Here is a 14,142-nt window from a genome sequence, read left to right as displayed (position 1 = left end):
TTTATGTCACAAGCACCTGTCCCAATTTAACCCTGGCCTAATCTAGTGCAACTATCACTGACTTCACTGGGTGTTGCATCCACAAAGTAGTAGCCCAGTTGTAAGGTTTAATTGTTCCTTTAAATTAGTATTTATTTAAGTCTGTGATTTAGTTTAAAGCAAAATGCCTCTGCTTTGGAAGCCATTAGGGGAACAATTTGGGGTACTGTAGAGATGAGTACCCCTTAGTTTGTTTCTTTAACGCTTATCTTGACGATCAATACCCTATAAGTCAGTTGTTTGGCTTTACCATAGTTTCTATATGGCCAACCTTTGAACTTGTTGATTTTCTTCTAAGCCTCCTTATCTTGATTTCCTCAAGGGCAAAAACATTTTTGAGAATCATTTCTTTGTTATACTTTGACATGTTGTTTTTATATAATAAAATGCCATTTATATGGCAGTAGTGTCCAGAGGCCCCCGTTGGGTTGTGCCCCATTGTATATACTGATATTAAATCAGGGACAACTGTTCTTTATCTAAGTATATAACAGCTTTGGTACCGTGGATCCTTTCTAAGAATTAGCGACAGAATGGCGAGAGACCACCCAGTATATTTTTCCTTCTGCTCTTGGCTTGTCTTATTAAAGCCGCACAGCACCATTCTTTTTCCGACTTGGCTTCATGTTCCTGTTCTGGTCCTCAACCAGTGCTACACCAGGCCAGAGTAAGGTCAGGGTGATCTTACTGTTTTGACTAAACGAGGCTTGTCACACCTACACAGTTTATTTACTCTCTGTACTTTCTATAAGTGCACTCGACAGTAAAGTTGGCTGGATCCTGATACGCAGCCACTTAAGGTTTAAAACGAGTCCTTCCATCCCTTTGTCCACTAAACACAGAATACTGCATTGGAAATATTGGATTCAGATTGCAAAAGAATTGAAAATAAATCTTACTCTGACTTCTTATTAATTATTTAGATTGTGGCAGCACCCAAAACGTGCTAGATGTTATTCACCCCACCTCAAAGAGCTTGCAGTCTGATAGACAAAGAGCAGGCAGAAAACTGGGGAGAGAGATACAACATACAAGCAAAGAGATCAGAGTTAGGACTGGGACATCTAATGGCAGCTTCCCACTGTTGTTTTTTTGTTTGCTATATGCATAAACTGTCTCCAGCTGCTCCCTAGATGCTACCTAGCAATTGGCTAATTTCTCATAGGTGTTGTCTCAGAAGTGGGTCTGGAAAAGGGAACTGAAAGATGAGAAGGCAATTGTCAGTTGTATCAGCTCAGTCCATTTCAAAAGGAGGGGCATCTAGGAAAGAAAGTACAGAGATAGTTTCATCTGGACTTAATGAGCCAATATTGATTTGTTAGAACTCCTCCCCTTCCCCAAAAACTGCATGTCAAAACTCAGCCTTATCTGTATTCCTTGTGATTATGCTTTAAAATATAATCTCTCTTTAGGAAATTATAAAGTATTTGTCCAATAATACAGTCTATATTACAAACTGGAAACCCTTATATGCTGCTACAGTGTATGCAGTTTTCAGACCTGGCTTCATTTTTAACTCTCAGTGAGATCTACAAAGCAAGCCAGATTTCCTGAAAATCAGTTCAGTCATGCCTGAGAACTCAGGCTTAATATTGCACTAACACTAACTATTTTTTCCTGAAATTGTTTTATATTCTCTGTCACATAGGGCTCGCTTGAGTCTTTGGACTCAACACTGAATATGGGGCAGCACGTAGCTTTTCTATCCCAAGCGGAGCTCTGGGAAGGAATGACTCAGTGCTCCACTTTTGATCTGAGGGAAGTGTATTATTTCACCCCTGTATGGGGTGCAGCTTGCTTCTCTCCCTCCTCCTTGGTCAGCTGGATTTGCTACAGAAAAATGCAGTGTTCTTTGTCCTGGTCAAAATCTACAATTTTTACTTACTCCACCACATCAGTGGAAGAGTTACTGATGACAATTACAGGGTATTTTCATTTTCATAACTCCTACTTTTTAGGGTACTGGAGAAAACAGTTAGATCATGTGTGCGCTCATCTTAGAAGCTATGCTCAGAACAACCCAGAGTTCAGGGCTTTGATTGGAGAACCTCGAATGGGAAAGGTAAGAAATAGCTTTTGCATCTAGTATTTTTTTTGTGATGTATCAAGGAACGATTGAAGAGAAAATAAATCTGATCAAAATACTGTTTTGTTTTCTGGAAAATTAGCCCCTTAGGCCATGTCGACACTAGGAGCGCTTTACCAGTATAGGAATACCAGTGCACTGTACCAGCACAGCGCTCCTAGTGTGGATGCAGCCATACCAACAAAGCAGCACTTTGTACGGGTATAGTAAAACCACCCCCCCATGAATGAAACAAGCTACGCCAGTTGAAGTGCAGCTTTGCTAGTATAACTACATCTACATTGGGGGGTTCTGCTGGCACAACTGTGTTGTTCAGGGATCACACACCTCTTCCCATCCCAACCAATATAGCTACGCAGCAGAAGTCTGTAGCATAGACCTGGCCTAAATAACTGTGCCAATTATTGTCTTGATTCATCTATCTGTGTTTTATTTCTGTCCTACTTTTTTTCCTGCTTCCTCTTTCTAATTCCCCTTTGTTCTCTTTTTCTCACTTCTTTCATTCTATTCCAGTTTTTTCTTCTTAGTTTGCTGTTGAGTTCTTTCTGCTTTCTCTCTCGTTATAATTCCCTTCCTTCTCTCACATATTCTCTTTGGAACCACCCCCAAAGTTAGGGGAGATGGTCACCACAACCTTAAAGGCCTTGCTGACAGATCAGAGCAGAGGTGTTATTCAACTGATTTTATTATATCCCAGAACAGATGTTCACCCCTGTGCCTTGGGTCAGCACAAGGCCAATGCACTGTTTAAGTCCTACTTATAAGTGGTGCATTTGCCTTGGGCTAGCCCTATGCACAGGGATGAATTTCCTCAGTAGGCAGCAGCAGGTCACTTTGTCTTGTATACTTTATTTCTGCCACAAACTATGCCATTATTGGAACAATGTGTTCTTACCTCAGTACTAGGCACTTGGCTTGTGCATGTTAGGGATATTAGCTGACTTAATGTCACCAGTCAACACTAAAAAATGGTTACTTGTGGCTGTATTGATGGCTAAAATGGTCATACTGCGGAGATGGAAATTTGAGGTTTCTTTCACATGCAGTGACTGCTCTCAATGGCACAAATGCAAAAATCATATCAAACAGAAACAGTTGGAAAAAATACGTGCTTTAGATATGGTTACATGTGCCTGGGAGCAAGCATGGCATGTGCTTTGTGGAAGTATGGCATTCCATCAGATTCTTAGTACCACTCTGACATTGTGCAGGGTCCTGAATGTGAGAGTAATGTGAGTGGTGTCTATTTTAAAGCCTTTTTACGCTGCCAGAGAGGTGTAGAGGAGAATCAGGCCTATTGCAATTTGTTTTCTTTGAGAGAAGATTCAGGCATGTGCAGTTTGGAAAGATATGGATACACCTCTACCCCGATATAATGTGACCCGATATAACACGAATTCAGATATAACATGGTAAAGCAGTGCTCCGGGGGGGTGGGCTGCGCACTCTGGTGGATCAAAGCAAGTTCGATGTAATGCGGTTTCACTATAAAATGGTAAGATTTTTTGGTTCCTAAGGACAGCGTTATATCTAGGTAGAGGTATATCTCTAGGCCTCTATCATCCTACTGTAATGAAACTTCTGCCAAGAAAAGTACCAGTGCTGATTCAAGGCAAATGACAATATCTGGTCTTTATTAATGCTTTTTCATGTTTCATGCAGTTAAGGTGGAAAGATGATTAATGTGCGTACAGTGCTATAAAGAAGTAATGTGTGAATTATTAATTATTGTTACTATTACTGTATTATTTATTTATGAATATATTGGTTCAGTTGATAAACACTTTCAGCTGACAGCAGGACTACTTAGCATTACTGGAACTGTCTTCCTGTACTTTTATAAGAAGAGGTGCTAACTTGTGCTTTTTTCCTTATAGATTATTTCTGCTACAGTCCATGAGGATGGTTATGAAGTCAGTCTCAGATTAAATTACATTCTTGCCATTAACAAGGTCAGTTTAGGGGACTAGGTTAATCATTGGAGAAGTTGACCTCCTGAGCCAATAGCCATTGCTTGACAGCTCAGCACAAATATGTATCTCTAACCCTATTCCAGAATTTCTCTTGTTGAGAGCATGTTACTCCTTTCTAAAGTGAAAGTCTTTTCTTTTTCTGTTTGAGCTAAGGAAACAGGAATCCCTATTGATCAAATCGGACTTCATGGTCATGTTGCTGTAATCTTGTATTCATTGCCAAGGCATCTCATAAAGTATGCTATTAATATCAACATTCTTCTTTCAACGGAGAAGATTTTTAATAGCCTTAACACCACTTTCCTCCTGCACTCAAATCTTCCTACTCTCCAAACGGTTCTCTTCTGGCACAGGTTTTCTAATTCTAAATACTGTTGAGAGGCAGCACATGCCAGAGCTTTTGCTAATTTTGCTCTGAGGCTCTGCATGTTCCTGAAATATTACCTTGTTTACCCACATTCCCAATCCTTCCAAGGAATCCAGTTCAACTCGGAGATTTTCTTTTGGACAGCACCCTGATGAAAGGTGTTTCAGAAGGTGTATTGTTTGGCTTCTTATTGCTGTATCTCATTTGACAAGCAATATGTTAAGAGGTTTTCTTAATCAATATATATATATATATAATGCTTTTCCTTGGATGTGTATCTTCATTTCACAATATTGAGCTGATGTTCAAGTTTTTACATTAAAACAAGTCTTGAATAGTGAGGTGCTTTAAAAACCTGTTTCCTTTGCCTGTGTTGAAACAGTATTAACTAAGATGGAAGACATTAAATAGCTGTATATCTTTTCTTATAAAGAACGGTTACTCACCTGTAGTAACTGTTGTTCTTCGAGATGTGTTGCTCCAATCCATTCCAGTTAGGTGTGCGCGCCGCGCGTGCACGGCTTCTCCGGAACTTTTTCCCTAGCAACCCCGGCGGGCCGGCTGGCGCCCCCTGGAGTGGCGCCGCCATGGCGCTAAATATATACCCCAGCCGGCCCGTCCGCTCCTCAGTTCCTTCTTGCCGGCTACTCCGACAGTGGGGAAGGAGGGCGGGTCTGGAATGGATTGGAGCAACACATCTCGAAGAACAACAGTTACTACAGGTGAGTAACCGTTCTTTCTTCTTCGAGTGATTGCTCCAATGCATTCCAGTTAGGTGATTCCCAAGCCTTACCTAGGCGGTGGGGTCGGAGTGAGACGTGGCGGAATGCAATACCGCAGAGCCGAAGGCTGCATCGTCTCTAGACTGCTGCACCAACGCGTAGTGGGAGGCGAAGGTGTGGACCGAAGACCAGGTGGCCGCTCTGCAGATGTCCTGGATGGGGACATGGCTCAGGAAGGCGGCTGACGAGGCGTGCGCCCTCGTAGAGTGAGCGGTGAGTCGGCATGGTGTCACGTGAGCCAGCTCGTAGCATGACCTGATGCATTGAGTCACCCAGGAGGAAATGCGCTGGGTAGAGACCGGTTCGCCCTTCATGCAATCAGCGACTGCGATGAAGAGTTGCGTGGAACGCCGAAAGGACCTTGTCCGGTCGATGTAAAACGCCAGCGCCCGACGGACGTCGAGAGTGTGGAGCTGTTGCTCCCGGGGCGAAGCATGGGGCTTCGGAAAGAAAACCGGGAGAAAGACGTCCTGATTAAGGTGGAAGGCCGAGACCACCTTTGGTAGGAAGGCCGGGTGAGGACGAAGCTGCACCTTATCAGCGTGAAAGACGGTGTAGGGGGGGCCCACCGTCAACGCTCGGAGCTCCGAGACTCTCCTTGCCGATGTTATGGCAACCAGGAAGGCCGTTTTATAGGAGAGGTAGAGGAGAGAACACGTAGCCATAGGCTCGAATGGCGGACACATGAGCCTGGCCAGGACGAGGTTCAAGTCCCAGGTCGGGGCAGGGCGACGTACTGGCGGATACAAGCGGTCGAGGCCCTTCAGGAAGCGGGAGACCATCGGATTGGAAAAGATGGTTCGACCCTCGACCGACGGACGAAAGGCGGACAGTGATGCGAGGTGGACCCGCAAGGAGGAAACCGCCAGACCCTGTTCCTTAAGGTACCACAGGTAATCTAGGATGGTAGGGACCGGTACCACGAATGGGTTGAGCCCTTGCTGGTCACACCAGAGCGCGAACCTCTTCCATTTTGCCATGTAGGTGGTACGAGTGGAAGGCTTTCTGCTTTCAAGCAGGACTTGCTGCACCGCCGCCGAACAGCCCCTCTCTGCGTGGGTCAACCACGCAGGTACCAGGCTGTAAGATGGAGGGACTGCAGGTTCGGATGGTGGAGTTTGCCGAAGTCCTGCGTGATGAGGTCCGGCCACAACGGGAGGGTGATGGGCTCCCGAACGGAGAGCTCGAGCAGCAGGGTGTACCAATGCTGCCTCGGCCAGGCTGGAGCCACGAGTATCATGGTGGCTCGATCCCTCCGAAGCTTCTGGAGCACTCTGTGCATGAGTGGAAACGGAGGGAAGGCATAGAGGAGGTGAGTCTGCCACGGATACAGGAAAGCGTCCGACAGAGAGCCCGGCGAGTGCCCCCGGAACGAGCAGAACTGGAGACACTTCCTGTTCGCCTTGGAGGCGAAGAGGTCGACCCGGGGAAACCCCCACCTCTGGAAGATTGTGTGAGCAACGTCGGGACGGAGGGACCACTCGTGGGAGAGAAACGACCTGCTGAGATGGTCGGCCAGCGTGTTCTGCACTCCCGGAAGAAAGGACGCTTCCAGGTGAATGGAGTGGGCCACACAGAATTCCCACAGGAGGATCGCTTCCCTGCAGAGGGGTGACGAGCGGGCTCCGCCCTGCTTGTTCACGTAGAACATTGCTGTTGTGTTGTCCGTGAATACTGTCACACAGCGGCCTTGCAGCTTGGTCCGAAAGGTGTGACATGCAAAACGGATTGCTCGGAGCTCGCGGACATTGATGTGGAGTGTGAGCTCGCTTGCTGACCAGAGGCCTTGAGTGTGGAGGTCTCCCAGGTGAGCCCCCCATCCGAGCGCAGAGGCGTCCGTGGTCAACGTTGCCGATGGCCGGGGAGGGTGGAACGGGACTCCGGCGCACACGACCTCCGGGTTGAGCCACCAGCGGAGGGAGTCGAGAGCCGTCCTGTTGACTGTGACCACCATGTCGATGGCGTCGCGATGCGGGCGGTACACCGTCGCGAGCCAGGACTGAAACGGACGAAGGTGAAGTCGTGCGTACGCGGTGACGTATGTACACGATGCCATGTGGCCCAGGAGGCGGAGGCATGACCGCACCGTCGTGGTCGGGAAATTGACGAGGTCTCGGATGATGGAGACCATCGTCTGGTGTCGAGCGCGAGGGAGACAGGCTCTGGCCATCGTGGAGTCGAGGACCGCCCCAATGAATTCGACTCGCTGCGTCGGAATCAAAGTTGACTTGTCGGTGTTGACAAGAAGACCGAGGCGCCGAAAGAGAGCCAGGACCTCTATTATCTGAGTCTCCACGAGCTGCCTGGACAGACCGCGAATCAGCCAGTCGTCCAGGTACGGGTATACGTGTATCTGGTTCCGTCTCAGTGCTGCGGCGACGACCGCCATGCATTTGGTGAATACTCTGGGGGCGGTCGAAAGGCCGAATGGCAACACGGCGAATTGGTAGTGGGCGTCGTTGGCCACAAACCGAAGGTAGCGCCGATGAGGGGGGTAGATAGCGACATGGAAGTAGGCATCCTTCATGTCGAGGGCCGCAAACCAGTCTCCCGGATCCAGGGAGGGAATGATGGTCCCCAAGGTGACCATGCGGAACTTGGGCTTGAGTAGGTATCTGTTCAGCCCGCGAAGGTCCAGGATAGGATGTAGCCCGCCTTTTGCCTTGGGGATGAGGAAATACCTGGAGTAAAATCCCCTGCCCCGCCTGGAGGGAGGCACCTCCTCTATGGCACCCACGCTCAACAGAGTCTGGACCTCTTGTAGGAGGACTTGCTCGTGAGAGGGGTCCCTGAAGAGGGACAGGGAAGGTGGGTGGGAAGGAGGGGGCGAAACAAACTGAAGACGGTATCCCGAGTGGACCGTGCTGAGCACCCAGCCGTCCGACGTTACTCGGGACCACTCCAAGAAAAAACGGGAGAGGCGGTTGTGAAATAAACGAGGAGGATCCGTAGGGGAGAGTGATGTGCAGCCCTCGTGCGTCCCATCAAAAGGGTTGCTTCGCCGCCTGTGGGGCTTTGGAAGCGGCCTGGCCCCGGTTTCGGCGGTTGCCCGACGGGCGACGGCGATTTTGGGCCGGTCGCTGAGCCGGGTAGGGTCGGTACCGCGACTGATAGCGGGAGGGCTGCGGGCGGAAAGGTCTACGCTGCGTAACCGGCGTATGCATCCCGAGTGTCCGGATCGCCACCCGGCCGTCCTTGAGCGACTGGATCCGCGAATCCGTCTTCTCCGAAAACAACCCCTTGGTGTCAAAGGGCAAATCCTGGAGAGTAAACTGGACTTCTGGAGGCAGGGTGGAAGATTGGAGCCAGGCGATGCGCCGCATCGTGACCCCTGTTGCTAAGGTCCGTGCCCCTGAGTCCGCCGCGTCGAGGCCGGCTGTAATGGAGGAGCGAGAGGACCGCCTCCCTTCCTCCAACATTGTGGTGAAGTCCTGGCGGGATGTTGACGGCAGGAGGTCAGTGAACTTGGCCAGGGACGTGAGTATGTCGAACACGTATCTGGCCAGGAGGACCTGTTGGTTACCGATCCTCATCTGCAGGCCCCCTGCAGAATAGACCTTTCGGCCGAGAAGGTCCATCCGCCGTGCCTCTTTCGCCTTCGGGGCAGCGGCCGGCTGGCCGTTACGCTCCCTATCATTAACGGACTGTACCACCAGGGAGTCCGGAGTTGGATGCACGTACAAGTACTCATAGCCCGAGGGAGGGACTGAGTACTTCCTTTCCACTCCCCTGGCTGTGGGAGGCACGGAAGCGGGCGTTTGCCAAATGGTGGTGGCGTTTCGTTGGACCGTGCGCACAAAAGGTAACGCAACCCGGAGTGGCACGTCTGACCCCACCACGTTTGTGATGGGGTCCTCGTCCTCTTTTACCTCCTCTATAGGGAGGTCCATAGCCGTCGCCACACGGCGGAGTAAGTCTTGATGCGCCTTCGCATCAACGGGGGGCGGCTCCCTTGATGCCGCACCGGCCACCGCCTCATCGGGAGAGGATGAGGAGGATAACTCCTGAACGACCTCAGCCGAAGAGGGGTCCACTGCGTGGTGGGCTGGGGGTTCGGAGGGGCACTCTGGCACCACCGGAACGGCTGGCGGTGGGGATGGCGGTGGTCGAGATATCGACGCCTCTGGGACTCTGCGGTGGGCCCCTGGAGGCCTCGGCGGAGCAGGCATAGCGTCCGACTCATATTGTGCCCATGGGACCCAAAAACCCCACTGCTGGGCCCCGCTAGGCTGGGCTGGTGGCGTTGGAGGCGGGAGCCCATAGGCTTCTGCGCCGGAGGCGATCGACTCAGGGCGGGAAGGCCAAGGAGGTGCCAAAGAGGGTCCAGGGCCCACTGCCGGGGGATGCTCTTCCCCTCGGCGCTGGGAAGGCGACCTCGCTCGACGGTCTTCACGGTGCCGGGAGCTCGACCGGTGCCGGGAGCTCGACCGGTGCCGGGAGCTGCGCCGGTGCCGGGGGCTGGTCCGGTGCCGGGAGCTCGACCGGGAGTAAGATCTCCGATGCCGAGACCGACCATGGTCACCGCGGTGCCGGGAGCTCGACCGGTGTCGGGAGCTCGACCGAGAGTGCGAACTGCGACGCCTGGAGCGACCGCGGGAGTCTCGGTGCCGGGAACGGTGCCGGGACTGAGACCGGCGGTGCCTAGCTGGTGGCGACCTCGATCTGGTGCGACGTCGGGAGTGCGACCGGTACCGTGAAACGGAGCGGTACCGGGACTTCGACCGACGAGGAGACTGCGATCGGTGCCGCGATGGGGTGCGGTGCCGGGAGCGCGATCGGCGGGACGGCAAGCTGTCGACGGTGCGGGAGCGAGACCGGGACCGTGACCGACGTCCACGCCTTGATTCCATGGAGGGTGGTCAGACCATTGCCGCCGGTTTTCCTCTGGAGACGACAGCCCGCGCCGGCGGTGCCGGGGGCCGGAGGCCTGGAGCCTCTATGAGCTGTATCAGCTCTCGCGCAGAGGCGAACGTCTCCGGCGTCGACGGCCGCCGAGGCTCGACCACGGACGGCACCGGGGAGCGAGGCGGCGCCGGACTCGACGGCCCTTGTGGCGCCGGAGTCACCGGTGCAGTGCACTGTTTGTGCAGAGGCACCACAGGGGCTGCAGGCTGCGGAGTCGCCTTGGCGGAGTCCTGCACGCGCGCCTGAGCCAAAGCCTTCGCCAGTCTTTGTTTCCTGGCGGGCGAGAGCGAGCGGTGCCGAGTCTTCGCAGCCGCTTTCTTCGCCGGCGGTGCCGGCGGTGTGTCCTGCACGGGAGGAGGCCGCGGAGGCGGCGCGGGCGGTGCCGGCGGTTGGAGGGACTCCTCCATGAGGATCTGTTTTAAGCGGCTATCTCGATCCTTGCGGGTCCGCGGCTTGAATTTCAAACAGATCTGGCACTTGTCAGTTCGGTGCCCTTTGCCTAAGCAGCGGAGACACGTGTCGTGCAGGTCTCCTACGGGCATCGGTTTCTGGCACCCCGTGCAGGGCTTAAAGCCCGGCGCTTTGGGCATGAGCCCGCACCGGCTAAGGCAAAAAAAGGGGGAACCCCCCCTTTTTAGCCTATCTAACCAACACTAACTATGCTAACTTAACAACTATAACTAACTATGCTAACTATGTACAACAATGAACTAGAGAAAGCTAGGGACGTGAAGAGCTATCAAGCACTCCACAGTTCCAACTGCCGTCACGGGCGGTAAGAAGGAACTGAGGAGCGGACGGGCCGGCTGGGGTATATATTTAGCGCCATGGCGGCGCCACTCCAGGGGGCGCCAGCCGGCCCGCCGGGGTTGCTAGGGAAAAAGTTCCGGAGAAGCCGTGCACGCGCGGCGCGCACACCTAACTGGAATGCATTGGAGCAATCACTCGAAGAAGAATATAACTTCCTTCCATTTCATGCCACTGAAGATATTACAGAATTATGCAATCATCTGATTAAATGTCCACATGTTCTCATTCCTCAGGATATTCTCACTGGTAAACCAATGAAGTTTGACAATCATTATCTGAGCACTGTGACAGAAGGCAGAGATGGACGGTATGATAGTCAGGCTAGTTTGGGTGAGTTTTCCTATATCTTTACAATCTGACTAACTACAGCACTCAAGAATAGGAATCTGTCTCCTCTGAATAACATGTTAGATGCTCAAACAGGGAAATTTACCATCGTGCAGACAGCCTGCAACATTTAAAACCTCGAAATAGGGTGTAAGTGGGATTTAAAGGTGGGATCCACAGAGGGACTTAAGCATTGCGGCACCTAATTCTTAGGTGCCTAGAAAAATCACAAGAACAACAACGGGATCCATAAAGCCTCGTTAGGTGCCTAGGTTCTTAGAATGCAATCCACAAAATCCAGCATGCTAGACAGGGAGCCAATGGGAGATGCCAACGAGAGGGGGCTGTGCTCAATTCCATCCCTCTCACAGATGTAGGCACCTAAATCAGGGCTGCAGAGACGTGCCTGTCTTTACTCAGCAGTGCATGACCAGGAGCCTCTCTCCTGGAGTCAGGTGGCTTAGGCTCCTGAAGGGTTTCTTGAGGGAATGAGTTAGGCCTGCCTCTCTCCACACAAAACAGCTGGAGAAGGAGGTAGTGCCGCTGGTACCCACCTTGTAACTTTTATCCTAATGGTTTTCTCTCACTCCTGAGAGATGTTGGAGACCCCGGTTCAGTTCCCCCCTCTCACAGGAGTGCTGTAACCACTGAGCTCTCATGTTGGAGCGGTTCCACTGTGGATAAATACTTAAACAGCCATTGGGCCACAGAGGGAATGACTCTGTCGTCCAGTAGTTAACACATCTCCCGGGTGGATGCTCTACCAGAGTCCAGCCACCATGCTCCACTCACTCTCTCATTATTTATTCACAGGGGAAAAGCTTCAGGACAGACTGAGGGACCCTGCCCTCCTCAGAATATCCACAGCTCAGTGGTTAGCGCACCCTCTTGAGAGGTGGGAGATCTTGGTTCAAATCCTCTCTCCCCCATCCTAGGCAAGCGCTCTGACCATGGGGCTGAAAGTTATAAGGCAGGTACCACTCCCACCCACCCTAGTTTTTGAATGGGACCTGATCCAGTTGGGGGCCCCTGGATTGAGCCCTGTATGCAGGTTAGGCATCCATATGCCTATCTTGTGAATCACTCTAGGGCTTAAGTGGAGAGACAGGTGTCTGAACACCTAACGGGAGGCAGCAGTGTGCATGCCTGGCGGGTGAAACATAGGCACCAAGCAAGTTTGGGGTTTAGGTGCTTCAGTATCTTTGTGGATCTGGGCCTAAGTGATTGATTTACAGGCATTGTGCAGGCTGTGTTGAGTGCTCACAGACACTGAATTACATCTTCAGAGAATAGCTGAAAAGATCACGTAAGTGCAGCTGAAGCTCGGTTTTTTGAATCCTAGTTGTAAAATTCATGCACAGTGACACTGTATGGCTCTGATTGGGCAGTAATAGAATCATAGCAATGTAGGGCTGGAAGGGATCTCAAGTGGTCATCAAGTCCCAGCTCCTGCATACCTAGACCATCCCTGACAGGTGTTTGTTTAATATCTGAAGGCCACAACTTGTAGCTGTTGTTTGGGGGGGGGAGTTGGTTTTGCTACATTTGACAAATGAAACAGAATTGACGACATGTAAAATCCTGAGCACTCGCAGTACCCATTGGCTTCAGTAGGAGGTGTGACTGCTCAACACATGTGAAAATCAGGCCACCTGTTGTTAGATTCTGGCTTTTTGCTTCAACAGCTATTGCCATTTAAGATCAACACTAGTCTTATAAATGCACATGCGTGTGAATTATCATTATATTTATTTCTGAATGCTTTTATACATACCTAGACAGACAAGATGGGTGAGGTAATATCTTTTATTGGACCAGCTTCTGTTGGTAAGAGACACAAGCTTTTGAGCGTGCACCTGAAGAAGAGCTCGGTGTAAACTCAAAAACTTCTCTCTCTGTGACAGAAGTTGGTCCAGAAAAAGATATTCCCTCACCCACCTTGTCTCGCTAATATCCTGGGACCATCACGGTTACAACACCACTGCATTTACACATTCCTGTCGGTTTTCCTTATTAGAGCTATTGTAAACCAAGTTACCTGAGATATGGGATGTGGCATGGTCTGTGGAGTTAACCCATTTTCAATGCTATTCAGATCTGAAACACTCCAGTTGAAGTTCATTCCAGTACAAATGGCCAGCACAAGGGGCCACTTAAATGGGGCGCTCTGGATAGGGGTTGATTTCATGCTGCCGCAACAATGTATGAATGGCTCCTGAGTTCTTGTTACACCACTAGTATCACTTTTCGTTTTAACTCTGGATTCTCCCATTTTAGTGTGTGAAGAGGGTCACAGCATCTCAAGCCCCAGAGAAAAAGTAAAAAGAACAAAGAAGACAAGAACATTTTTAGAAAAAGAAGATAAGCTATCTGTATGTATATGCTACAATCTGTGAGTGTAGGAAGGATACTGGAACTGCCAAAGTGCTAATGCTAATCGATACATCCAATGGAAAAACTAGGCTGCTTTATTTTTTAACACCTTCCAAATGCATTGGTCTAGGAGAACATTTTGGAAGGGAAAGGTAGAAAATAGTCAAATTTGGTTTAAAAAATAAGGACCGTCTTTCCTAAATAGGAATGGTTCATTGGCATGTATATATTTTTGCAGAAGTTGGATTTAACCAAATTTCCCCCTACTCTCTGAAAAAAAATGTTTTAACTAGATAGCTTTCATTTTTTAACCAAAGCATTACTGTCTGGACATTATGCAAGTAGCTTAATGAAAGTATTTTGGACACATTCTTCTCCCTTTGAAGTGAATGGTAGCACTCCCATTGGAACAGGATCAGGTCCAGAATCTTTGTCACAGTTACAAATTGGGAACGTTAATGCTACAGATGTGTTATGGAA

The 14,142-nt window shown here is 50.3% G+C and overlaps 1 protein-coding gene across 6 annotated transcripts in view; it reads left to right on the top strand.

The window, feature by feature from the left end:
- The window catches only part of DZANK1 (double zinc ribbon and ankyrin repeat domains 1), a 38,466-nt gene that overhangs the window by 20,703 nt on the left and 3,621 nt on the right, over positions 1–14,142 (top strand). For all 6 annotated transcript variants that reach the window (XM_045010520.1, XM_045010522.1, XM_045010521.1 and 3 more), the window contains 4 exons: positions 1,998–2,101; positions 4,003–4,077; positions 11,196–11,292; positions 13,567–13,661. In XM_045010520.1, coding sequence (XP_044866455.1) covers positions 1,998–2,101; positions 4,003–4,077; positions 11,196–11,292; positions 13,567–13,661 — 371 coding nt within the window. The remainder of the gene's footprint in view (positions 1–1,997; positions 2,102–4,002; positions 4,078–11,195; positions 11,293–13,566; positions 13,662–14,142) is intronic.

This window comes from Mauremys mutica, chromosome 3 (assembly GCF_020497125.1).
Source record: "Mauremys mutica isolate MM-2020 ecotype Southern chromosome 3, ASM2049712v1, whole genome shotgun sequence".
Lineage (NCBI taxonomy): Eukaryota > Metazoa > Chordata > Testudines > Geoemydidae > Mauremys > Mauremys mutica.
This window is presented reverse-complemented; position numbering and strand designations above follow the sequence as displayed.